The sequence below is a fragment of the Cyprinodon tularosa genome, unplaced genomic scaffold (genome assembly GCF_016077235.1).
Source record: "Cyprinodon tularosa strain WSP-4 unplaced genomic scaffold, ASM1607723v1 ctg428, whole genome shotgun sequence".
NCBI classification, from domain to species: Eukaryota; Metazoa; Chordata; class Actinopteri; order Cyprinodontiformes; family Cyprinodontidae; genus Cyprinodon; species Cyprinodon tularosa.
This window is the reverse complement of record NW_024039150.1, coordinates 996,226-1,023,418: the sequence shown is the minus strand read 5'-3', so window position 1 is coordinate 1,023,418 and position 27,193 is coordinate 996,226. Positions and strand designations below refer to the sequence as shown.

General features: G+C 42.3%; 2 protein-coding genes across 2 annotated transcripts in view; both read left to right on the top strand.

Moving 5' to 3' along the window:
- The first annotated feature begins 446 nt into the window (after positions 1–446).
- On the top strand, positions 447–20,444 carry LOC119792673 (cadherin-1-like). Its single transcript, XM_038299411.1, has 11 exons — positions 447–610; positions 3,938–4,052; positions 6,339–6,427; positions 7,806–7,958; positions 8,537–8,677; positions 9,977–10,132; positions 10,264–10,411; positions 15,777–15,949; positions 16,024–16,152; positions 19,835–19,967; positions 20,294–20,444. The coding sequence occupies exons 1-10, from the start codon at positions 560–562 to the stop codon at positions 19,928–19,930; spliced, it is 1,251 nt and encodes a 416-aa protein (XP_038155339.1). The 5' UTR covers positions 447–559; the 3' UTR covers positions 19,931–19,967; positions 20,294–20,444.
- LOC119792651 (cadherin-1-like) overlaps positions 20,381–27,193 on the top strand; it is a 23,757-nt gene continuing 16,944 nt past the window's right edge. The window contains exons 1-2 of the mRNA XM_038299380.1: positions 20,381–20,449; positions 20,679–20,826. Of these exons, the coding sequence (XP_038155308.1) occupies positions 20,381–20,449; positions 20,679–20,826 (217 nt within the window). The remainder of the gene's footprint in view (positions 20,450–20,678; positions 20,827–27,193) is intronic.

Here is a 27,193-nt window from a genome sequence, read left to right as displayed (position 1 = left end):
TTCAGATATACACACACATCAATTTCAAACAGATGGTATCGGTATGGTATCGGCATCAGCCAATACTGCACAGCCAGGTATGGGGTATCGGTATCGGAGCCAAAAAAATGGCATAGACAACACTAGTTTCTACTGTAAGTTTTCTGCACTGATTGTGATGTTTTATTGTTGAAAATGGACCCCAGGAAGAGTAAAGTCTCTGCTCTCGTAGAGACTAATGGGATCCTTAAATAAATAATAATTAATAATTTTTTTTACACATTCAGCAAATGAACAAATACTTTCTTTCACCCCACACTAGGAAAAGTGAGCACCCTGTGCAAATGGAGCCGTCGTGCTGTGCAAACATTAAAACGACATAACCTATCAGAAGCAGAAGCCTTTTCCTGTTCAGCCTGCATGACCAAATCAGGACCCACAGGTTGCACACATGCATGCTGTCACACATTTAACAAACCTGCACAAGCCTGAGAGGTAGATTTCATTCCAGAGAGATGAAAAGAAAGGAACCATTGCAACAAACTACTTAACAGTACACAGCATACTGAGCAGGGAACAGATGGGGAGCATGTGGTTAACCGTTTGCTGTGCTTTATTCTTCAGTGTTCAGGTAAGACAGAAAGGTTTTACTTTCTTCAGCAGCTTGCTTCAGTGCTAACTACAGCATCTGGATAATGAACAAAGACCCACAGTCTGTTTAGAAAATATCAGTAACTGTTATTTATTGCTGCTTTTTCAATTCAATTCATTTTAGTTTATTTCAAAGTTTTCTATCTAAGGAAAACCAGTTGATTGCATCGACTCATTGACTCTTCAGCAATCCCCCACACTAAGCACTTGTAGCGACAATGGAGAGGAAAAAGTCCCCTTTAACAAGAAGAAACCTCGAGCAGAATCCTTTTTTAGTTTTTTCTTACCAAACATTTCATGACAATTATAACTTGGGTCAATAATAATAATAATAGTGCATGTCCCTGATTGCGTTTCTGTGATTTTAGGGGGTTTCACTTAATCAGAATCAGAATTACATTATTAATCCCTTGGGGGAAATTCTTTTCCTGCAAAGCAACTGTTTACAGAAGATAGAAAAATATGATTGTATGTAAAATAGAACAAAATAGAGTAAATTAGACATAATAAAATAAGTAAAATTTGTAAGAATACACTCCTAACAGTAAAATGACACCCTTCCAATATAAACACTGTAAAATAAGATAAGGATAAGAATGACCAAAGGCAGGAATGATGTCCTGTGGTGCAGCTTGGTGAAATGAGTCTCTGACTGAAGCTGCTTCTGTGGGCGACCAGCGGACTTCTGTCTTGACTGTCTCAGATGTCTTATCTAAACATAAAAAAGATTGCATAACATCCTCTGCATTCTAACAGGTTTGCACAGAAGCCCAATAATTACCTGTTCATTTAAATGTGGTCAGTCATGATTTTATGCCTATAGAATAAAAGAAAAATATCCTTAATAACAAGGGGCTGTTACTCCCATAGACATAATATAAGAGTAAACCCCGCATTGACTGTCGCGGCGCAGGAATTTTCGGGTGCCATCTTGGGGAGGTCGACCTGCTACCCTAACCTGCTGCTTTAAGCAGAACAGAAGAAGGATGCCTCAACACTGTGACAGATTTTTTTCTAAATCAACAGGTTGTTAACATCAGACCTCGAGGGATAACTTCATGAAGTCATCAGAGCTTTGGAAGACATTACTAAATAAACAGCAGATATACACTACATATAATAGAAACTCCCTTTGTTGTCCCACAGTGGGTAAATTGTGGCATTCCAGCCGCAAAAGATTACCGCACAAGTGGTCACACAAATTTATTAAGTACCTTATAATTTGCATAAAAATAATCGAACAATTGACAGAGTAAAAAAAAAAAAAATATGATCCAGTTTGTTCAGCACTTAAAAAAAACACAGCTGACCAAAATGCTGTAAATAAAAATAAATGAATAAAACAAACTTTATAAATAAAAACACAAAACAGCCAAAACATGTAAATACTGCGCATCTGAAGAATTGTTTGAAAATGTTACAGTATTTAACAATATTTTTTACAGTATATAAATATATATAAATTATAATTATATATATATAAATATATATTTGAGGATACCTGTATAAATATGTTTCTGTATATAGTAAAAAAAAACACTAAGAATATTAAATAAACTGAACTATTTTTGTGTTTTCACCAAAAAAAAAAACAAAAAACTAAACTGTGAAAATAGGTTTGATATTCAGAGAGTTAAAGTTGATTAAAACTGATCCTGTTCCTGCTCAAAAAATACACCGACCGGATGGGTCGACCGCCCCAAGATGGCGCCACCAAATCACGTCGGTGCTCATAGAAAAAAGCGGTTGCTGCGATGTCTACTCTTATATTATGTCTAATATTTTTCCATTCCAAGCGTGTTTTGTCCTTTTTGGCCATAATGAGCAGATCTAAATAGACATGTACGCTATCTGCTGGCAGTACTGCAGAACTACCAGAAATACAGATTATGACAAATGATGCAGCTGCTAAACGGCCATCCTGGAAGGCCTCATGATAAGGTGCAAAGAACCAAGGAGCATCAAGGTCAGAAATATTCCTATGAAATAAAGAAAAAGAAAAAAAAGGCATGGGCTAAAAATCTTCCATTGAAATGAGCGTAACTTAAACACATGTAAATTCTACTTTCCCGTAAATGCATTGTTGATGTGGCCTGAATTTATACAACTTTTCATTTTCTACTCCTTACAATTTAAAAAGGGACTCATTCGTTTTGTTTCATTTCAGCTCATTTTCATTATGTCCTGTTGGTATTTAAAGAAAATAAAAATCATCAAAATAATCAGTTTAATTCAGACACTCAATTTATTTTTGGTTGGACTTAGTGCTGCCCCAACTTGTTTTTCACCACATACCAAAATAAATATAATTTACTGTTACCATTAGTTAAAAAACTAAGAAAATGGACTATAAGGATGTTATCATCCAGAATTGTAGAAAAATGTTCCTTTTAAATAAAAAAATAGAAACAGAAATTGATCTTACAATATAGAAATTCACTCTCTGCATTTAACTCATCTCCTTGGGGAGCAGTGGGCTGCCACAGTATGGAGTTAAGGGTCTTTCTCAGGGACCCAGAGTGCAGGCTATGGAGATCAAACCAGGTTCTTGCAACCTTATCAGAGCACAGACAAAGTGCTCTAATCCACTAGACCAACACTCCCTGCCAGGGTGGTGAAGTAATGCTTTTTAAACAGTAGGATTTATACTAGAGTAATAAACATCAATACTTTGGAAACCTCTGGGTACCATCGTACGAATTATATACAGCACTAACTCCTCAGTCAACATAAGTAAATGACAGTAGCATTGGTATCATTAATATTTTTATTAATGTTATTAATGCTCACATTCATTAACTTTGCAGTGACATCTGAATGCATCCACAGCTTTAGCTTCCCCTACATTCAACACTACCACTCAGACTGCTGGGAGCTCCACACTCACTGGCTCCATTGCTTTCCAGTTAGACACATACACTGCATCATAACTCTGGACATATCTCAACTTCTGCCTGTGTTTTGAATGGTTAGAGTGTCAGTTTTGGGCCCCCCTCTGTGCTGGGCCTGGGACAATTGACCCGTTTGTCCCCCCTGTCGGTGCGTGTGAGTACGAGCGACTGCCCTATTAATTTGAAGAGTCATATTTTGTGATTATCCCTTTAAGTTTGGCAGCAAGGAGGAGGACCATCTGGTCTAAAATGATAACGGCACTATAAAAAAAAAAATCACGTTATCACAGAAAAGTGATCGACACAAAAAATCAAACCTGCACCAAAACACAAAACGTGGAGTCAAAGAGCTTTATAAAAATTAATTCACACTCTAAGGGGTGCACTTTTGTAAAAAACCTGTTTTTCTTCTACAGGCTTTACCAGTGCAGCTGACTGAAGAACCATACTATGACATCTGCTTTGAATCCAAATTACTTACTTTCACGGTTACTGAAAAGGTTCTGAAACCAGGCATGATACTTGGAAAAGGTGAGAAGAAGTCTTTTATTCTTTGGTTTGGCCCAGCTAGCAGTTATGTTCTACTTAAAGATCTAAGGATAATTACGTATATCTCCAGTAATACCTGCTGATGTCCCCTTATGGGAAAGACAGATATTTTATTCTTTCTCTTGTATTCTCATAGAACTTTTTTTTTGGATTCACCTTCATTTGGCAGCAGATGGGGATTTACCATTAGGGAATACTAGCCCCAAGTTCTTGGGGCCCCATACTACTCCTTTTACATGTATGGTTAATACAACTATTCCTTATTTGTGCACATTAATTATGTTTTTGATAAAAATCCTTTTTGCTAAGATGCCATCAGAACCCTTATAGTAGTAGTGGTAGTCCACCGCTTAAGAAGTCAGTTAGTAACGAGCCAACCAGCCACAGGTGTGTGGGAGGACCAACGAGCACAGGGTGCCACCTGGTGGTGGAGGGGAAAAACACAAAAGCACAACCCACACAGACTGGATTCCTAACAAAATTTAGTTTAAGTAAACTTAAGCACACCGCAATCAGCTGTAATCAGGGCTGTCAGGCAACACAGGCTATGAGGGTCAAAAAAAGAAAAAAGGAAGAATAATAAATATGCATATAAATACAATAATTGCACATGACTAATTAACTTGATATCAATTCAATTCAGTTCTTTTCTATAGCGCCAATTCACAACACATGTCATCTCAAGGCACTTTAGAGTTCACCAGATCAAACAGTCAAATTGATTCAGTTTTCTATCTAAGGAAAACCATTTGATTGCATCGACTCATTGACTCACAGGCAATCCCTAACACTAAGCATGCTTGTAGCGACAGTGGAGAGAAAAAACTCCCTTTTAACAGGAAGAAACCTCCAGCAGAACCAGGCTCATTGTGAGCGGCCATCTGCTGAGGCCGACTGAGGTTTAAGGAGACAGAAGCACAGATACAAAAGGCAACTGTCAATCAGCTCCACAGGCGGCCCCTTCCAGGAAACACACAGCAAGGCAAACGAGCTCCAAACCAGCTCCCATGTCAGAGGATGAGGAGAACACATCCAGTTAGTTACAGTCAGAGAAACAGGACTACACTGAAAAACAGGCCGATCTCCAACATCTATAAACAAAGGTGTTGATGGCAGCAGCAGAGATGATATTTCTCTCCAGGGTCGAGTCACAGCTAAACAGGAACAGACAAGGTGAAGCTACTATGAGAAAAAGCAGAGAGAGCAGAACGTTAGAGATTAAACTAATAGATTCTGCAGAGTGGGAGAATAGGGATAGAATGAAGCAGAATGATGAAATGGGGGTCCTTATGTCCTCCACCATTCTAAGCCTATAGCAGCATAACTACAGAGATAGATAACGATAACCTGAGCCTCTCTAACTATGAGCTTTATCAAAAAGGAAAGTTTTAAGCCTAGCCTAAAAGTAGACAGGGTGTCTGCCTCACGGACTAAATCTGCTAGTTGGTTCCACAGGAGCCTGATAACTACGGTAACAGAATTGATTCCAAAATTCTTATATTTGTTTCTAAATGCGGGAACGGCCTTGCACCACTGCGTTTATTAGACTTGATTCATCCTAATCAGCCTACTGTACATAGTAAGCGTATCAACTGCTCTTGGCTGTTCCAAGGTTGAGGCTGAAATTTTGATCTTTGCTGTAGCACCTCTATGTTGTGAAACAAGTTGGCCAGATTGCCCAATGGCCCAATGGCCAGACCCACCTTGGTAGAGATCCTTTTAAATTAGATACTTGGCTTCTAGCTTACTTATCTTCAACGTCTCTCAGCTGATTTCACCCCCAACTCTCTGCCTTTAATCCTCATTGCTGGATTCATACTGCATGAAATTTAAAACTCAGAAGCTGCCTGCTAATCTTATTATTATTGTATGTGCGTGTGACCATTGGGAGCATAGCTAGATCTATAGTTACCATAGATCTAGCCCACCAAGCAAAAATTGGTTGAAAAGACGTTGAAAAGGCATTTAAAAGATGACATGACTTACGTCTACACGACGTCTACATTCAGTTGAAAAGTAAAAGGTGAACAGCTTTAAATTCAGATTGTTGAAAAGACGTCAAAAACTGGTCTTGTTATGTCTTTTCACCGTCTATTATTGGTATAAAGTGAGACAAAATCAGACCGACCAAACAGCCCAATTTTTCAACAACTATTTCTGGAATAAGTCAAGATGTAGATGTCTGCTGCACATTAGAGCAATGAGGAGTTGATTTGAACAATGCAAAAGCTTTAAAGGGAACAGCTAACGTTTTTCCTTCTGTTTCAGTGGACCACTCCGATTGCACTGACATCATGACAATTGGTTCCATCTCTAATGATTTCACTTTCATGGCTAAACAGGACGGGATATTAAGGGTAAGGAATGTTTCATAAATTACAAATGCTCATGTGAAATGAATTGAATTAAGAATTTCCTATCTGGGTGACATGGTTTGTTTGACCAAACCTCAGTATTTAAAGCCCATTACAAACCAGTATCAAATTTAGTCTTTAAATTGCTCCTGAACATCAGGACAGTAATCAGTTTAAGGTTTAACTTTGATTACTGGACTAGGGTTTATTCACAGGAAAGTACAAACGGATGAAAGAAACAAACAGGACAATAGTTCATAATTTTATATTTTATTTGACTCACACAGAGAAAGGGCCATCAATATGTCTATGTTCCTATGTTCCCCTTGGAAGACAGCTGCTCTTAGTTTTGCATGTCAGTTATGAGGGATTGTTATAGAATCAATAGGTGCATTACCATAACAATTGTGGACAAAAATATGTTGATATTCTACTTATAAGCAACAGCTGTAAGCAACAGCCTAACTATAGTCTAAGGCGGCCCCTAGTAGAACTGATAAGGAATGCAAAAACACCAACCATAGCAACACTATAGATCCAGACTCCAACACCCCTAACAATGGTCTCCTCCAGATGGCCCAGTTGAAAATGTTCAAGTTCGATTTGTGAGACATGGGCTGTGTCCGAACACCAGCCATAACCCCTGAATAACTCCATCACTATACAGAGCGGGGACAATACAGTGGACTTTATAGAGAACTCAGTTAACTGAATGTTCAGACAGAAGATCACTACTTTTTGCATCCCATTTGTCATGTAACTCCGCCTCCCCAGACGGTGCCTGCACCATTTTTGTTATTTGGGCAGCGACAGCCATAGGTGACAGTGGGGCGCTGTGACAAAATAATCCAATGATGCTTGGTGAGGAGAGCTCACGATGGAGATAATCCATTTTGTTATCCAGTGAGCGGACATTGGAGAGCAGGATTAATGGGATCAGTTGTCTGTGGGGAATCTTAGATTTGCCGTTAGCCTACCTCTGCAGCCCCTCTTTTGCCTCCTCGCACTTCGCTCTCTCCGGCCCAAACCCTAGCCAGCCTGGTCCCTGGGCCCACTGTATTGTTTACATCTGTCCCAAGCAACTGTCAACATTGGCTGTATTTAAGAGTCCAGAAACAAAATTTAGTGACCGAAGCTCAAGCAGGCGCTGGCAGTCGTAGATGCAAGATTGATGCCTTATTTGCAGAGTTCTAAGCTGGGTATTTTGTGGAGTTGTCAAGACATGTATCAAGCCACTGCCTACAGGCGCAGCCATGTTCCTGATTCTTACCAAAATTTGGACTTTGCAACTCGGAGTCAGAACCTCTTGAGGCCTGGAAGAGTTTTGAATCCTTATCTGGTGTTATCCTGTGCTAATTTTACTATGGTGTTTCTCATCCAGGTAACATCTGAAGTCGTTCTTCATGAGGGCCATCGGGACTTCTCTATCTACTCGTTGGGTTCAGAGGCTCAGTGGATCATTACTTTAGCCAGGGTGGTGTATGATGGCCATAATCACAATATGACCACTGAGGTGGACGCTACCAAAGAACCGGTAGGTGTCGATATGGGCCAGAAAATGTAATTTTTTATTGTTGAGAATAGTTCTTCTGATTTACCTTAAGAAAGCTCACATTACCACGGATCTCTGCTTTTTGTATTTTTTAAACTAATTCAGTGATATTTTCTGTGAAACACTGCCACCTTGTGGCTGGATTTAGCATTTGCTGTTACCACATGGCTATCAGTGCTGAGCTGACATTCCTTCTTTCTTCACTAAAATACTTTTGTGAGAGCTTGAGATAATAACCTGCTACAACTGCTTCATTTGAACTCATATTAGGAGTTTCCTCTCTAAAGGCATTTTTAGTCTTTTAACTTCTGTCAGTGAGCCCCAGGGCAGCTGTGGCTACAATGTAGCGTGCCACCATCAGCATGTGAGTGTGAATGGGTGAATGACGCAATGTAGTGTAAAGCGCTTTAGTCAAGTCCTCTGGCTTAAAAAAGCAATATATTAGTACTAGGCCATTTACTATTTAAATTTAACATTGGAGGTACATTTGTTGTTGTTGTTAATTCTGGAAGCCATTTACAGTTTCTGTAGCTTACTGAAAAAAATCTATGTTTTATTAGGATGCAGGATATCCGCAGGTTCCCATCCTGGATTTCCCCAAATCTAATGGAGGGCTGAAGAGGAGGAAGAGACACTGGGCTATGCCTCCAATAAGTGTTTCTGAGAATCAGAGAGGACCATATCCCATGCATCTTGTTCAGGTGAGATGAACTGAACCATAAAAATGGCATCCAGGCAATAATAATAAAAAAAAATCTATTATCATACCTTGTGTTTTTAAGGTGTATACAGATTTATGTTTCCATTCTACCATTGGTGAGTTTACCAAAGCTGAATTCTACTCCCTTGAATAACTAAATTATTTGCTGAATTGTTTGCTAAAACTAGTAATAGTAATAAACACCATCTATGCATGATGATCACTGCTACACTTTAAATGGAAATGTTCATTTTACTGTCATAAGCTCTAAGCAACGTAATTTTGTTTCGTATACCGTCGGTGTGCTGGTTAGGATTCTCAGTTATCCAGGTCATAGTCATTCTCAAAAAAAGTAAAAAAAAATTTAACCAATAGACTTGACTGTTTTCCAAGTTTGAAGACGCTTCCCCTTCCAACCAGGGAACTTTTTCAATTCAGAATGTCAGAAGTAGCATTGAGTTCCAAGCTTTATAGAGTAGCCCAACAAAGCCTTGTTTTGGCTTAGAAAAGATGCAATTGAACTGGAAGAACAGGTCTGCCTCTTAGTAATAAGGGTTGTTGAGGTCTGTGTTAACCTGCAATACCTGATACTGGTATATGCCCCTGAAAAGGGGTGAGTTGTTAGGGGAATTGTTGTCCTACTGACCAGGTGAGATGCTTCTCTCCCCTGTTTGGTGAAGAGGATTATGAAAGAGGGAAGGAATCAACTGTATCGCTGCATTGTAGGTTTTTGAAAGCTGAAACCTGAGTCCGCCTCCTGTGTGTAAGATTGATTTTTCTGTTTTAACATAAATGGCTTCCTTCACAACCCTTTCAAACCGTCTTCTTTGTCCAAAATGTGAACATTCTTGTCCTCAAATTAATTTCTTTTGTCCATAAGGTGTAGATGTACCGCCTAGCTTTCTGGAGGAGATAGCTCTCCTGTGTTGGGCCATGCATCTGTGGAGAGGTTGTTTGGTTTCTCCAATATAAAGATCACTGCATTGAACTGCATACACCACCCCAATCATATTTGGTCTAGGACAGAGGCATAGACCAGTATCTGGTATTGCAGGCTAACAAGGACTATAACGACCCCTAATGCTAAGGGGCAGACCTGTTTTTCATGTTCAATTGCAGGTGTACACTCTGTGTATACGAAATGACACTAAAATTTGTCTGAGTCTAAAATCCTTTAGCCAGGCAGCTGTTTTAGGTTACAGTTAGTCCTAGCTGTTGGTGCTGTCGCCTACATTAATGCCTCCCTTTAAGTTATTTTATAGGTTTAAAACTTTTCTCATGCATGTTTCATTCTGTCCAGATACGCTCTAATGTAGATAAGTCAAAGACGATCCATTACAGCATCACTGGTCCCGGAGCAGATCAGCCTCCCAATAATCTTTTCACCATGGACAGGAAGACTGGTAATCTGTATGTCACACAGAAACTGGACAGAGAGGAACAGGCGGAATACAAGGTAACTAGTTTTCTTTTCAATGCTGCTTTAAAAGATAAAGTTATTATTAATTGGAACAATTAACAACACCGAGCTTTAAACAGAACCCACAAAACATACTTGTTAATAAAATGAAATGTTCCTTTCTATAGCTTGTGGTTCATACTGTGGCAGAGGGAAGTTCTGGAAATGCAGAAGATCCTATGGAAATAATAATCAGAGTAATCGACCAGAATGACAACAAACCCGTTTTTAATCAGACTACCTATGAGGCAGAGGTTCCTGAGGCCTCACCAAAAGGTAAAGTAACCTGGTTCAGGAAGTGAACCTACAAGGAGGGAATTGTGCTATTTTTTACTAGAGTAAATCAGATACTAATACATAACACACTTAAAATCATTGTATTACTATAAACTACCTGAATTCAGTTGGCCTTGTAGTGAACTTTATAAAATTCCTAAGATCTTGAGGGAAAAAAAACATGTCATATACATAAATTGTTTATCAACCCACGCCCCACTGGCTTTGTGTTAGAACAACAAATAAAAGTGTGAATCAAGCTTAAATCATGGTCAAACTGATAATTCTGCACATATATTTAAATAAATTCACCACAACTTTATTAAAAACAGAAGAGTTTATTAACAAAAACTATTCAGCCCAAAGTTAAACATACTTCTCAACTGAACTAAACTTCTATGAACAACGAAGAAGGAAACACATGTCTGAAAATAATAATCAATAAAATGAAGCGATGATATCAGAGTTAGGAATGGATTTTATATGTGGGATCCAAGGTTTATCTTGAAGAATTCATAATGAGGTTGAATTAGCTTTTAACTAATTTAGAACAATAGATTATTATGGACATGCAGTTTTCGACAATTCCACAAAATATGCCGTTCAGAACGCTAAAAACCAGGCTATTACCACCAACGCCTGCTGGAGCTATGGCCACAAAATGTTTTAAACAGAGCCACTCTCGATTGTTTTAAAAGCTGTGGAGTGCTATGGATGGATGGAGACAACACAGCGGGGTCTGGAGAAGGCCAGGTCAAGGAGGAGGCCGGAGGGATCGGTGTGCTAGGCGATGTAAGAGGGGTAGCAGAGGCGGGCTAAAGGCGAAACTAAGAAGGAATCCCCACAGAGCACCGATCCCATCAATCCTGCTCTCCACCGTCTGTTCACCGGATAACAAAATGGATAATCTCCAACTGGAACTCTCTACAATAAAGGAGTTTAGTAACTGCTGGGTCATCATCCTGACTTAATCATGGCTTCATTCATCGATACCGGACAATGCTATTAGCCTGGAGGGGCTCACGCTATACAGAGCCAATAGAAACAAAGAGCTAAGAGTTAAAAACAGAGGCGGGGGGGTCTGTGTTTACATAAACAACAGCTGGTATAAAAATATTACATTGTTCGCTAGCTTCTGCCCTCCAGACATTGAGTTTCTGACTGTTAACGGCAGACCTTTTTATCCGCCCAGAGAGTTCAGTATTACCGCTGTTTATGTGCCTCCCAGCGTTAATATAAAAGAGGCCACGAAGACTCTATACCAGGCTTTCTATGAGCTTCAATCTTCACACATAGAGGACGTTTTCATCATCAATTTTCTAAATTGAAAATTGTGCTCTTCAATGACTGGGAGGGCCATGGAGAAACTCCGGGATTGTTTTGAATGTACTGACTGGAACATGTTCAAAGCTGCAGTAACCTATGACAACAACAAAAAATAGATGAGTATGCCATGACTGTATCAGCCTACATCAACAGAAGCATTGAAGACGTCAGCATCACAAAGAAAATCACCACCCACATAAACCCACGAGCCAGGATGAATGGGAAGGTTCAGAGATCGCTAAAAGCACGGAACTCAGCTTTCAAGTCTGGTGACAGAGTGGCACTGAGAACAGTGCGTGCAAATTTGAACCGTGCCGTTAGATGAGCGAAGCAGAACCACAGCTGGAAGATCCAGGATCTTTTCCACGATGACAGCAACACCAGAAGGATGTGGAAAGACATATAGGAGATGACAGACTATAGAAAGCCTCCTCAGAAGGTTTAAACACATTTCTTGCCCCAACCATGACCAGTAGTCAAGCAGGCGGAACTTACATAGTTGGTATTTCGAGAGAGGAAACCCACTCGTAGCATTGATAAGTTCAAGCTCTGGATATTGGGTTGAGGAATCATTTAAAATAACTCATGTGTAAACTCTTTAGGTCACAAAGTCCATGGTGTGCTTTTAAACAAATTTATAATATAAGAGCCAATTAGCTTAACAAAGTCTCCTGTGGAGACTGGAGCTAGTCTAGGGTTTATTCTTTATACATCATGTGCATTGTCATTCTGTTAGCCAGATTAGACAGAGTAGAAGGCCTTCCTTCACATGGTGGAAGTAACTGTGTGTATGGAGCTCATCTAATCAGGACACTCTTCGTGTCTTTAGAAATACACAGGATATGGGCACATCTTGGAGCTGGTCTGATAAAGGTGAGCTATCTGTAATTCTTGGGGATAGAGGCAAGATGCAGGTTCAGGACATGGATGGCGTGTCAGTTTCTGATACGAACAGCTGAGCTTCCACCTGATGCAACACATAGACTTATGAGGTATAAGAAGCAGGAGATGACCTTGGGCTCAATCTTTTCCAGACGCTCGCTGACGTTTTTTGAGCCCACAGCTGTGCAAGCTCCAAGCATTTTCTCTGTCTTGTAACGACCTGATCTGGAGTAAACTCTGTTACTTTTTTACTTCTGTTTTTTTATTCCTTTTTCATATGGTTTTACCCAGTTTGAGTTAAGAGTAGTAAATAACTTGCTCCCAGGAAAAGAACCGGTAGGGAAGTTCTGAGGCGCAGCCGCTATCAGGGGGACATAACTTCCATATTAAAGTAGTTTTGAAACTTTGCTTAAATTTTCCTTTTCTATGTCTGCTTTGTATATTTAACCCCAGTTGGCCTCGGCAGAAGGCCTTCTTCTGCTGGAGGTTACTTCCTGTTCAAAGGGCCTTTTTTATCTCTGTTGCTGCATGGCCAGAACACACCGAATCCGATTTTGCATGCATTCCAACCGAAAATCATTGCGCTCATTGAAAATCAATGGGGATGATCACACCTGCCACGAGTTTCTGCATGGGGCTGCGTAGCTCTAGAAAAAGCAAATAGCTCAAGATAAAGCAAATCTAAACAGCTTAACAGTTTCTCTCTTTATTTGGTATATATATCTGCCCTAAACAATAATCAACAGGAGTTTTTAGCTCGATATGATTGTAAACAGTCCATTGCATTGGACTTTTTTTTGCAATTTTTTAAAAATATTTTAACTATTCATGCAAAGTATTATGGCACTTGGTAAAGAAGTTTATCGATACTTTTACAATATGTAGAAAGTTTAAACCTTATGTTGGCTGGTACTGTATGCGCTCTGTTTTCAGAAAGGCATCTTTTGTGTCTGCAGACAGACCGGGCATAAAACAACGTCCCTCTCTGCATGCAGAAACCGTTGGGCTCAAAAACCAACAACCTTCTGGGACTTTCAACCGCTACCCATGCAGCTCACACGACTAGCGTTTATTTTTTTCTGGTATTCACATTCACGAGAAAAAAAATATCACTCTGAGTCATTTCTCTGTCCTCAGCTGTATAAAACTCTGCTCACTTCAGAACCAACAACACAGCAAAAATGCTTCAGGGTCACCCCCCTTAACCTGGCAAACCCAGGACCAACAGGTTTGCCTTTTTTTCCTATTAAGTAAACCACAAAAATTTTTAAATTCAGTAACTGATATATCCTTGTGTCCATGCATAATAAAACAGATATATATGTCTAAAATAAGTTTTTGTGTTTATTTTCCATTGTAATAAAACTAATAAAAACCAGAAACCTTAAGCTGTGTCTGCTAATCTAAACACCTACCAGTATCCATTTTTTAATTAAGTCATCCTGCTATGTTTAATCCATAACCTATCTTTGGTCAATTATAATTTTTAAAGTGGACCTGTTACCCTTCATTTTAGAGTTTATCAGCCTATAGCTTGTTACTATGATTTGACATCAGTTTATGGCTGCACTAACTTATCTTGGCAAAAGTAAAAATAGCTCACACACTGGACATTTCCTCATTCATCTGGGTTATCTTTGTTCTTAGTAGAAAAGTAATTGAGTATTTTTTGGTCTGGAAGCCCTTTGATACCTCAATTATTAATGCTGTAAGTCTCAATTTTTTTGTGATATTATTTAAACCCCATTCTATAACATTACAAATCTAGTGTTTTGTTTCCTTCAGTGTTGTTTGTTGAAGTAATTAGACTTAATTCTAACCGGATTTCAACCCTGTTGCAGTCAATGTTTTTACTCGTTAAAGTTTTAATTTTTGGTTAAAGAAACACATATTATGACAATGTTTATTAAGAACAAAACATTATCTAATGTTTATCTCAAAGTTCACTTTCATTAAGTTTTATAAGTTACCACATTCTACTTGACAGTCGAAACTGTCATGAAACGCGGAAAGAGGGACCCAGTATTCAAGGAGAGACAGTCAGTAGGAAAGTTCAAAACGTTTATTACATAAAGCAAAACAAAAGCGGAGCTGTGGCTTGCAGACACTGCAGGATGGGAAGCGGGGCACCGCCCAATCACAGACACTCTGCAGGAGAAACACAGTTAAGTGACCACAATCATCTGACTGAAGATGATGTTCTCAGTGAGTCACTTACCTGGTTTAGCAGTTCAGTCCATGAATGCCCCCAAGTGCTGCAGTTCCAGAGGACATGCTGGAAGCCGATCCTGGTCAGGGATCCAGAACAGACAGGAACAGAAACAGGTGGCAGGATCCAGACTTCCAGGCATCCACAGGCTTCCAGGAGGATTCAAAGTCAGACTGGGACCAGAAGCATGACCAGGTGGTCATGCACAGGAGCAGAAAGGATCAGGTGCAGATGAGCAGGCTCAGTGGAAGAGGGTAGCAGAGACAGGACGTGGAACCAGAACTAGATGCAGGACTTTAAACTGGTCTCCTCCCTGGAGCCAGGCTTACTGGAATAAAAACTGAACCTCCCCACATATAGAGCCAAAAACCCCGAGGACTCCGCAGGGGCGGAACAGTGGACGATCAGGAGACGAGACAAGCACTAAAACCCTCTTTCCACTGGCCGCCAGGATCCAGGGCATGAACCAAGGCAAAAACTGAATGGACAGACTAACAAAAAGACAAGTAATGATCTGGCACTGAATGCTCAGGCTGAACTGAATATAAACCAAAGGAAACAGGTGAGAGGAATACATTATAATTGAGGCAGAGGGAAAACGACAGGTGAAAGGAATTACTAATTAAGGGAGAGCAAACAGGCCAGATCATGACAGAAACATTATAAGTTAGAATAGTATAAAATAAACGTATAAGCTCTTTTACACAAGGAAAAAGGGGATAAAAAGACAACTGAAAGAATTTGTTTCTCTTTAGGTGCTACAGGAATCAAAGTGTCCCAGTAGAAGGTTGAATCTAAAACAGTATAAGCCGATATAACCGAGAGGTTAATATTTGGTTGGGTTCTCAGAAGTTTAAATTATACCTCGGCAAAAAAATAAAATGAAATTTATATATATATATATTCATTTATTATTAATTTATCTGCATTTTATTTCCTCTTCTTAAGGTTTCGAGGTGATCCAAGTTGAGGCCACAGATGCTGATGAGCCAGATAATGACAACTCTGCCATCCGCTATCGGATTATGAGCGAGGAGCCTCAAGGACCCAGTCCATCAGTGTTTGCAATAGACCCAGTCACTGGTGTCATCACAGTCAATGCTGAAGCACTGGACAGAGGGGTACTTAAAGCAGAATATAAAAGAGATTCATCCCAACAGCCTGAATTTACTTTGTCTTCTATCTCCGCTCACAGAAACACCCCCAGTACACTCTGCTGGTAGAAGCGGCAGATTTAGCAGGGGAGGGACTGGCTGCGCAAGCTAAAGTATTGATCACTGTGTCCGCAAATGATGATAACCCTCCAGTCATCTCTCAGCCTGCTGTAAGTAAATAAAATAGTGTTTTATTAAATAATGTATTATTTCTGTGCAATTTATTTCTAATACATGCTTAAAAACAAACCAGTTGAAAAAATTTGGTGTAATTCCATCTAAATATCCCATATTGATCCCAGATAGAGATTAAATGTTGCTGCTAACGTCACTTATTAAAACTTCATTGCAACACCAGAAAATTAAATCAATTAAAATGACTCCCTTTTTTCATTATGTTCTTACCATCAGATTTAACCCTGCAGAGGTTGAACGATGGAATATTTTTTAGAAAATGTATTTTATTTTAAACAACAGAAAATGTAACTTTCTGAGAGATGAAAGAAATCCATTGATTACAATGTTAAATAATTTCAACACTATTATTGAAATTTTCAATACAGCTTATTTATATAGCGCCAATTCACAACACATGTCATCTCAAGGCACTTTACAGTTCACCAGATCATCCAGTCAAATTATTAATTAAAAGTTTTCCGTCTAATTAAAACCAGTTGATTGAATCGAATCGTCGACTCGAAGTCACTCCCTCACACTAAGCATACTTGTAGTGACAGTGGAGAGGAAAAACTCCCTTTTAACAGGTAGAAACCTCCCGCAGCTGAGGCTGACTGGGGTCCAAGGAGACAGAAGCAGAGATAGAAAAAGGCAACTGTCAACCAGCTAAAAAGCTGCCAAGTCAAGGGAACACACAGCCAGGCAGAAGAGCTCCAAGTGCACATCTAGCTAGTCACAGTCAGAGAAACAGGACTACACTGAAAAACAGGTAGATCTCTTACATCTATAACAAAGGTGTTGATGGCAGCAGCACAGCAGATATTTCTCTCCAGGATGGAGTCACAGCCAAACAGGAACAGACTAGATGAAGCTACAGTACTATGAGAAAATGCACAGAGAGCAGAACGTTAGAGATGGAACTAACAGATTTTGCAGAGTGGGAGAATAGAGAGAGAATGAAGCAGAAGGAAAAAAGGGGTCCCTATGTCCTCCAGCAGTCTAAGCCTATAGCAGCATAACTATAGAGATAGCTCAGGATAACCTGAGCCACTCTAACTATGAGCTTTATCAAAAAAGAAAGTTTTAAGCCTAGCCTTAAAAGTAGACAGGGTTTCTTCCTCATGGCCTATCATTTGTATCATTTATAAAACACTAGGCATTTCCATGCAATTAATTATGCATTTTCTAATTTCGACATGTCATTAAAGAAAAATATATACATACTGTACTGATTACATAAAAAAGCAACGGTATCAAATGTATTTCTAATGACAAGACAGGGTTAATAGTGTGAGGCTTTTTTCCTTTTTTTTTTAGAAATTCAATAGATAGTGACGAATGGGCATTGTACTATCCGTTATCCTGAGACAGAGGAACTGTTCCACTAAGATATATTGTATAAGTATATATGTGTGGTAATGTACACCATAGATGAACCAGGCGGCATTAGAACCCACAGTCTCCTGTGTGAAACGCAGTGGCACTGACCAGTCAGCCAAATGGATATACTCCTCACAAAGCGACCTGGACGCATCATCACAAGGAGGCATAGTGACAGGACCAGACTGCCAAGCATGTACAAACTGAGTAAAAAGTTCAAAGTCTGAAATGTCAGATGCTATTCTGAACCCTCAAACACCAACATATAATTTCTTCACCTAAGCTAACTGAACAGGGACAGAGCTTTAGCATTACCAATACTGCATCCAGATCAATTTCACATTAAGGAAGGAAACTGTGTGATCTTGATATTTAAAAAAAAAAGAAAAGAAAAAAGGCTGTGCTCATGTGGTAAGGTAGACAACAGAGGCCACAGGTGGGATTCAAACCCCAGACTCCCAAAGGCAAGTCTTGCACACTGACCAGTCAGCCAAAAAGATATCCTATTGGTGAAGTAGCCATAGTGCATCATCAGTCGGAAGGCAGCCATTGCTTGAGTAACAATGTACGTACAGCAGGACGTTTTAATCATTAGACACACACGGCCTTTATCAGTCATCAGTCATCTTGGTGGGATAACCTGTAACATTTCTGTTAGAAATAACCTATGTTTTGCCTGTTAAGGTTACCATGCCTCAGAGTTCCCATTGGTTTGCAAAGAAAAAGATACCGGTAGTCAAAAATGCATACCAACTATTGTTATAAATTGTCACATCGCATCCTCTTGTCAGTTCACAAGCCCTTATTAATGCAATTAATTCAACAGCCTGTGCTGAATGATGTGACTGAATTTCCTCCCTACTTCCTCCCTAATTTTTTGTGTTGTGTTTATCTACCTTTCAGGACTTTAACCGGTTTCTTTAACTGTTTCACCTTTTTCAACTTTAACTGTGAACTTTAATCACTTTTGCAGGGAACTTTACTCACTCGTCTACCTTTGCGGGGGACTCTTAACCCCCTGTCTTAACACTTACTTGGTTTGGTTGCCGTAAATCCCGTCAATCCCTTGTCGGCGAAAGGAGGTAACCTATGACACTGACCCAGCAAGGAAATTATCTCCCGGGTCTTTCCTTTCAGATCCTAGATTCTGACCACTGGTGGTTTTCAGGACGTTGCTTCTCTCGTCAACAAGTCGAAACGGCACCAGGCTGTTAGGGTTAATGATAATAACCTCGGATTTTCCTAGAAATAAACCAACACAAACACAGTTACTTTTCTGCAGAAGAGGAAAGTGTACCTCCTCACCCGTCCAGATCATGGAACCAGGTGTTCCAATCAGTCCCACGGTCACAGGTGGATAAAATCAAGCAAACTGTTAACATTAATATGCAGATGGATCACTCTCAGGAGCTCAGTGAATTGCAGCATTGATATGTGACAGATCATGTCAACTGTGCAACGAAACCGGTGGTGAAATTTCTCCAAAGTCAACTTTCAGCTGAATCAGCAGAAAATGGAAGGGTTTGGGAACAGCGGCAACTCAGTCAACATTTGGTTTGCCACGCAAACTAATGGAACCGGGTCAGCGATGCAAAGCAGTTGCCTCTGGACACCAGCGCAGTCGAGACGCATTCTCTGGAGTGAAGAATCCCGCTTCTCCCACTCTGGGTTTGGTGGTTGCCAAGGGAACAGGACTTGTCTGACTGTATTGTGGTGGAGGGGGGATCATGGTGTGGGGTTGGTTCTCAGGAGCTGGGCTTGGCCCCTTAGTTCCAGTGAAAGGAACTAAGACATTCTGGATCATTCCATGATCCCAGCTTTGTGGGAGCAGTTTGGATCTGCATCCTTCCTCTTCCAACATGGCACAGAGCAAAGTCCTTAAAGACATGGATGGCAGAGTCTAGTTTGATGAACTGGACTGGCCTGCAGAGGGTCATGACCTAAACCCAATAGAACACCTTTGAGGTGAATTAGAGGAAAACTGAGAGCCAGACCTTCCAGGATGTGACCTCCCAAATGTACTACTGAAAAAATGGTTAAAAAAAATTCCCATTAACACTACGGCTAATGGACAGCTTGCTCAGGATAGCTGCAAGGGGTGGACCGGCATCATTGAACCCCATGGGTCAGGACAGGAATGTGACTGAAGCTCACTGAGATGAGGAGGGGAACTTTGTCCAGTATACTGTATATTAAATACAATTAATAGAATATGAACAACAAAATATTCTTGAAGCTTGTAACACAGCTTGCAAGCTATACTCACAGCTTAACGAAAAAATTTATGTTTTTCAGGATGCAGTGAATCCAGAAGCTCCCGTCCTGCTTTTCCCCCAATCTAGTGGAGGGCTGGAAGAGAGACTGGCCAGTCCCTACAATAAGTGTTTCTGAGAATCAGAGAGGACCATATCCTTATAAGCTTAATCAGGTGAGACAAACTGAACCATAAAAATGGCATCCAGTCGATTTTTTTTTCTTTCATCTTTTATCTTTAAGGTGTATTCAGATTTTTTTTTCTTTTCTACCATCGGTGACTTTACCAAAGCTGAATTCTGCTCCCTTCCATGAATAAATTGTTAGTAGTAGTTTTGGTCTGTTATTTAACATTAGTAATGTTAATAAAATTCTTTAGCCAGGCAGCTGTTTTAGGTTACAGTTAGTCCTAGCTGTTAGGGCTGTCACCTGCACTAATGTCTGTCTTTAAGTTATTTTCTTGTTTTAAAACTTTTATCATTGATGTTTCATTCTGTTCAGATACGCTCTAGTGACGATCACAACAAGAAGATCCATTACAGCATCACTGGTCCAGGAGCAGATCAGCCTCCCATTAATCTTTTCACCATGGAAAGGAATACTGGTAATCTGTATGTCACACAGGAACTGGACAGAGAGGAACAGGCGGAATACAGGGTAACTAGTTTTCTTTTAATGCTGCTATAAAAGATGAATAGTTTTTATGTAACAATGTTAATATTTTCAAGAAATACTCAGATCAAAATTTGATGAATATAAATGTTTAGTCACCTGTGATGAAATCAATTAAATATAGTTAATTATAATTGGAACAGTATAAACCCTAAACGAATAACTTGACCCACAAAACATACTTGTTAATAAAATGAAATGTTCCTTTCTATAGATCTGGGCTCATGCTGTGGCAGAGGGAAGTGCTGGAAATGCAGAAGATCCTATGGAAATAATAATCAAAGTGATCGATCAGAATGACAATAGCCCCGTCTTTAATCAGTCTACCTATGAGGCAGAGGTTCCTGAGGCCTCACCCAAAGGTAGGTCATATATCATCTATATCAATCATATATCAAAAATATTTATTCAGGCAAACTAATAAATATCTAAACTGCCTGTTATAATCATGATAACATTATGTGTGGAAAACTAGTTTACTGATTGAATGGTAGTGGGTCAGTGCAGGGCAGCTGAAAGGCTTTGCCAGGCAACACCAGCCTGTGTGCACAGTTTCTTTCATGCCCTGGAAATCTTTCATAGTTTGTTATGTTTTATGTTGGATATTTTCATCCCATCTATAGAATTTTGTGCACTAGTTGATATTTTCTGTACTTCATAAGAGAACAGTATGGCAGGTAATATATGGCCATTTTTGACCTGTTGTATATTAGCCAGTCCCTAACAATTGTTTGCCCTTCCATTGTGGGAGGTAGAATAGGTTAGATACTCTGGAAATTCTCTGCCCTCTGAATCTGCTGGTAGTTCATTTGCCATCTCTGAGAAAGACTTCCTTTTTGCTATTCAATGCACAACATTCCCTGGATCAAAATCAGTAATTTTTGTTGGCCACAGTGCAGGATCATTGAAATTAATGGCGTGATCTGTCTCTGAGCCACTATGCTCAGACACTCCGATCAGGCAGCAAGCCCCTGCAGCTGCACTGTCTCCGTTATGAGTAGGGATGGCTCTCTGTCTCCTCCTCAAACAGACGCTGTCACCCTCCGCCCCCCGCAGCAGCGACGAGAGAACTGCTACGCTGTCCTCTTTTATTTTTAATATTTACTCCCAAAATCCCTCAAGCCTTTGGTGTCATCTTCCCTTTTTCTCTGAAAACCTGACATTCTTAGTTTGCAGCAAAATTTACTAAAAAAATTTAGTAAAAAAAAATATATATAGGTGTTTATGCATCCATGTTATAAATTGAATTTTTAAATTAGAAGAAAAAAGAAAGTTTTTCCATTTTAAAATCTAAAGTGTTTTTTGAAGTAGAGAACAGCAAGCTTTCAGTTTGGTATAAAGACAATTTTCTGATTCACATGTTTTTTAAAACACCTGAACTGACTGTTATTTTATTTTTATTTTTTCTGTCTTAATGAGAGCAGCGGGCTTTATGCTGCCCTGCAAGGCTTTAAACCTGGGTTTGAATGGAGACAAAGCCATTCTAAAGCACATATCAAGGAGCTCATTTTGAGCCTGGATCCATATTTATTTTTGATTCTGTTCATGATGGAGAATCCTGCTTCACAGCAGCAGGTTGAGCCAAACATCCTCTAAATGTTCAGGCTCCGCTCCGGTCCAGCCAGGTCAAGATCCGCTACGGCAATCGCACCAAACAGGAAAAAGAACAGTGAGAAGGTCTGGTTCGTCAAATTTAAATATAGTAACAACCTACCGGTAACTACAAATTAGAGCATAATTCATATATATTTCAAAAAACTTACTGTGAGGAGCTAGGTGCTGGACCCAGAATGCAGTCAGCCAGACTAGGAGAAAGAAGCAAAGTTTATTTTTGGTTTACAGGCAGACAGGGAAGGAAGGCGTTTCTGGAAGCAGGGGCAGTTTGAGGTGGAAGGCAAGCTCTCTGCAGCAGGTGGAGAAGAGGGGGGTGGGTGGTGTGGCTTGGTAGCTGGAGACTGATTTGGAGCTGGATCCTAGGTAGACAGAGCACAGGTAAGATTAATATTTACAACTTCAAAAGCTGAAGTAATTACTTCCACAGTTACTACCAGCTAACGGTGACCATCAGGCAGTGAGCGCACAGGAAGCCAGGCTTCAAATACTGCTCCAGATGAAGATCAGTGTCAGCTGTGTGCAGCCAGCTCCTTCCAAGCCACACCTATCAGAGAGAGGGAGAGAGACGACAACCTAACTGCACCCAAATCAGGCTCAGACTGTAATGTTCCTGGCTCTGGAGCTGCTAATTGCAATCAGTGCACCTGTTCTCTCTCCTCCCCTCCTGCTTAAAAGCTCTGTCCCTCCTGCCTCCAGTGCCAGAACGTCTCAAGGCTCTTGGTGAGAACTTCCAGCCTATTGCTTTTGTGCATCTGCCTGTCTGAACCTCGACCTGTTTTTGTCCCAGTTTTTCGAGATTGCCTTACCCCCTTTCTGGATTTTTGTCTGCCCGCCTGAGCCCTGCTCGTCAGCCTCAGAGATCTGGACTGCCAAACCGTGTTTCTGACCCAGCCTGCCTGTGAGTAACTGAGATTGCCTGCCCCTTTGCACTGTGTTGCTTCTGTGGATATTGAACTGGATTTGGACTCGGAACTTCCCCTGGATTCCCCCTTGGATACCTCTGCTGGATTTACGGACTCCCCCATCGTCAAGACCCGGACCGAACCTAGGTTTTCCCCAGCACGGACTCCCTCCTCTCCTGAAACCGGACTGAGCCCAACCGAGCCTTCTTGTAGCCAGGTTAGTGACCAAGTTCCTTACTCAAACATCTGCCTGCCTCCACTGGTCACTAACCACCACTCTGTCTATAGGAACTGCCTGTCGCTGAGCCTGATCGTTCTTCCCGGGAGTCCGTGCCACCCTCTCTCTTAAATAAAGACTGTTAACGCTTCACTGACCTGTTTGCGGGTTGTCCTTGGGTCCATCCATCTCCACTACAGTAATCCATTACAGTACGTTCTGGCCAAAAGAATGGAAAACATGGACCCTGCACCCGGGGATCAGTGGCGCGCGGGGGTAGAAAAGTCTATTTCTGACTTAGAAGCCGGCGTTTCGGAGATCCTCAATCATCTCCGAAACCAGGCTACCCCACAGCCTCCACTTCCGCAAGCAGCTCCTCCGAGTTCCCCGTCACTTCCGGTGACGTCATTTCCGTCAGAGCCCCGTCTCTCTCCGCCTGGGCTTTTTAGTGGCGATCCGGAGCATTGTCGGGCTTTTCTTACACAGTGTGAGATACATTTCGAGCTGCAGCCATCCTCCTTCCCTACTGACCGGTCTAGGGTCGCCTATGTTATTTCCCTGTTGGCCGGTAAAGCCAGACTGTGGGGAACCTCCGAGTGGCAGAATGATACACACATCTGCCACTCGTATGATGACTTCTCCAAAGAGCTTGTGAGGGTGTTCAGTCCCGTGCTCCCCTGCCGGGAGTCCTCTAGGGGGCTCTTATCTCTTAGACAGGGGGATAGATCAGTGGCTGATTATATTATTGATTTCCATTTACTGGCTGCAGAGAGATGAATATGCCCTCATGGATGTTTTTATTCATGGTCTTAATGACAAGATTAAGGATGAGCTGGCCACCCGGGATTACCCTAAGACCCTAAGTCAGCTTGAGGAGCTTGCCACTAGGGTAGACCTCCGTCTAATGGAGCGAAGAAGGGAACGTCGCTCTAACCCCACAACCCATCCTCAGTTTTCGGCTCCTCCTCCTGTTTCATCTCCGGTTACTCTTAAGCCCTCTGAACCTGAACCTATGCAGCTGGGCAAGGTGGGCCTGTCAAGAGATGAGTACCAGCGCAGACAGCAACAGGGACTCTGTCTCTATTGCGGGGGGGATGGCCATCAAGCTCGGTCTTGTCCAGCAAAAGACAAAGCTCAGTAGGGGGTGGGGGATCCCTACTGAGCTACACCAAACTGGCCGTCTCCTCTGACCGTTTACTTCCAGCCACTCTAACCTTCTCTTCTAAGTCCCATAGTTTGTCAGTTTTCATCGACTCAGGAGCCGACACTGAGTTCATGGATGAAGGTTTGGCCGGAAGATTGAGTATCCCACTCCACCCTGGCTCATCCCCCCGCAGTGTGCTCGCCCTGGATGGTCACGAACTCAACCAGTCACGCCTCGTCTCTGAACCTGTGGAGCTAACGATGGGAGGTAATCATAAGGAGATGCTGACTTTTATGATAATTGACTCCCCGCAGGTCCCTGTTATCTTGGGTGCCACCTGGCTCCGTAAACACAATCCCCAGATTGACTGGCTCCAGAGGTTTCTGGGGTTCGCTAATTTCTACAGGAGGTTTATTACCAACTACAGTCAGGTCGCTTCTCCACTCCACGCTCTCACCTCTAGCAAGGCCAAGTTTATTTGGAACGAGCAGGCAGAAATTGCCTTCAAACGCCTTAAGGAACGGTTCACCTCCGCACCTATCCTCGTTTCCCCCGACCCGGAGAGGCAATTCATTGTGGAGGTAGATGCCTCTAGTTCTGGGGTAGGGGCTGTCCTTAGCCAGGAGTCCGGTGATGGCCGCATTCACCCTTGTGCTTTCTTTTCCAGGAAGTTGTCAAAATCAGAGCAGAATTATGATGTGGGCAACCAGGAGCTCTTGGCGGTTAAGTTGGCCCTCGAAGAATGGAGGCACTGGCTCGAGGGTTCCAAGCTTCCATTCTTGGTCTGTACTGACCACCGCAACCTGGAATATCTCAAGACTGCTAGGAGACTTAACCCCAGACAGGCCAGGTGGGCTTTGTTTTTCAGTCGTTTCAACTTCACCCTTTCCTACAGGCTGGGTCCTAAGAACATCAAGCCCGACGCCTTGTCCAGGCTCTTCGAGGCAGTAGACGACGACCAAGAACGGGGGTTCATCCTGCCAGACACAGTAAGGTGTGCTGTTTCTCGCCTCGGGCTCGAAAAGGAGGTAAGGGACTCTCTAGGGTCTGTACAGATACCCGAGGCCTGTCCCAAGTACAGGCTCTTTGTCCCTCTCCACCTCAGACCCAAAGTCGTTGATCTCTGTCACAGCTCTCGCCTTTATGGTCATCCTGGCATCAACAAAACCATTCGGCTCATCCGATCTCAGTTTTGGTGGCCTTCTCTGGCCAAAGACGTCGGTGAGTTCGTCTCTGCCTGTTCCCCCTGCAATCAGGCTAAGGCTTCCCGTCGCCCTCCGTCAGGTCTGCTTCGACCTCTGCCCATCCCTTCTCGGCCTTGGTCCAGCCTTTCTATGGACTTCATCACTGGTCTCCCCTCCTCCGACGGCTTCTCAGTTATCCTCACAATTGTGGACCGTTTCTCCAAAATGGTCCATTTGGTTCCTTTACCCAAGCTCCCCTCAGCCAAAGAGATGGGGTTGATCCTGGCCAAGGAGGTGTTTAGGTTACATGGCCTGCCTTCTGACATTGTGTCAGATCGGGGTCCCCAGTTTGTGGCCCGTTATTGGCAGGAGTTTTGTGCCATGCTCGGCATCTCCGTTACCCTCTCCTCCGGCTTCCACCCCCAAACTGACGGCCAATCTGAAAGGATGAATCAGGAGGTCGAGACCAAGATTCGCCTCTTTTGCCAGTCTGATCCCTCTAAATGGGCTCTGAATTTGCCCTGGGTCGAGCACGCGATTAACGCCACCCCATCCAGCTCTACAGGTCTCTCCCCCTTCTACGTCGTTTACGGGTTCCAGCCGCCGGTGTTCACTACTGAGGAGGTAGAGTCCAGGGTCCCCTCTGCCCGCCTTTCAGCCATGAGGTGCCAGCGTGCCTGGAGGCGGGCCAAGAAAGCCATACACGCGGCCTCCCAAAATCAGGTCCGTGCAGCTAACCTCCGGCGAGTTCCAGCCCCGCAGTACCAGGTGGGAGACAGGGTCTGGCTTTCCACCAGGGACCTTCCCCTGAAGGTCGACAATAGGAAGTTGGCCCCGCGGTTCGTCGGACCGTTCACCATCTCCAAGGTGGTCAACCCGGTGGCAGTACGCCTCCGCCTCCCTCCCACCATGAAGGTCCATCCCACTTTTCATGTCTCCCGGGTCAAACCTGTCAAAACCTCCAGTTTGGTTCCCTCCTCCACGCCCCCACCGCCCGCCCGCCTGGTTGATGGCTCCCCAGTTTACTCTGTTAGGAGGCTCCTGAAGTCCCGTAAGTGGGGTCGTGGTACCCAGTACGTCGTTGATTGGGAGGGCTATGGGCCCGAAGAGCATCAGTGGGTTCCTGCCCGCCACATCTTGGACAAATCCCTTATTAGGGATTTCCACAGGGCCCAGCCGGACCAGCCTAGGGCGTCTGGAATCCGCCCTTGAGGGTGGGGCTCTGTAATGTTCCTGGCTCTGGAGCTGCTAATTGCAACCAGTGCACCTTTTCTCTCTCCTCCCCTCCTGCTTAAAAGCTCTGTCCCTCCTGCCTCCAGTGCCAGAACGTCTCAAGCCTCTTGGTGAGAACTTCCAGCCTATTCCTTATGTGCATCTGCCTGTCTGAACCTCGACCTGTTTTTGTCCCAGTTTTTCGAGATTGCCTTACCCCCTTTCTGGATTTTTGTCTGCCCGCCTGAGCCCTGCTCGTCAGCCTCAGAGATCTGGACTGCCAAACCGTGTTTCTGACCCAGCCTGCCTGTGAGTAACTGAGATTGCCTGCCCCTTTGAACTGTGTTGCTTCTGTGGATATTGAACTGGATTTGGACTCGGAACTTCCCCTGGATTCCCCCTTGGATACCTCTGCTGGATTTACGGACTCCCCCCTCGTCAAGACCCGGACCGAAC

Excerpts from the sequence above, each read along its gene's own strand:
- LOC119792673 (XM_038299411.1), top strand. The coding sequence starts at position 560 with ATGGGGAGCATGTGGTTAACCGTTTGCTGTGCTTTATTCTTCAGTGTT. Across the intron at positions 8,678-9,976 it reads ATCCCATGCATCTTGTTCAG|ATACGCTCTAATGTAGATAA; the intron begins GTGAGATGAACT and ends CATTCTGTCCAG. Across the intron at positions 15,950-16,023 it reads CTGAAGCACTGGACAGAGGG|AAACACCCCCAGTACACTCT; the intron begins GTACTTAAAGCA and ends CTCCGCTCACAG.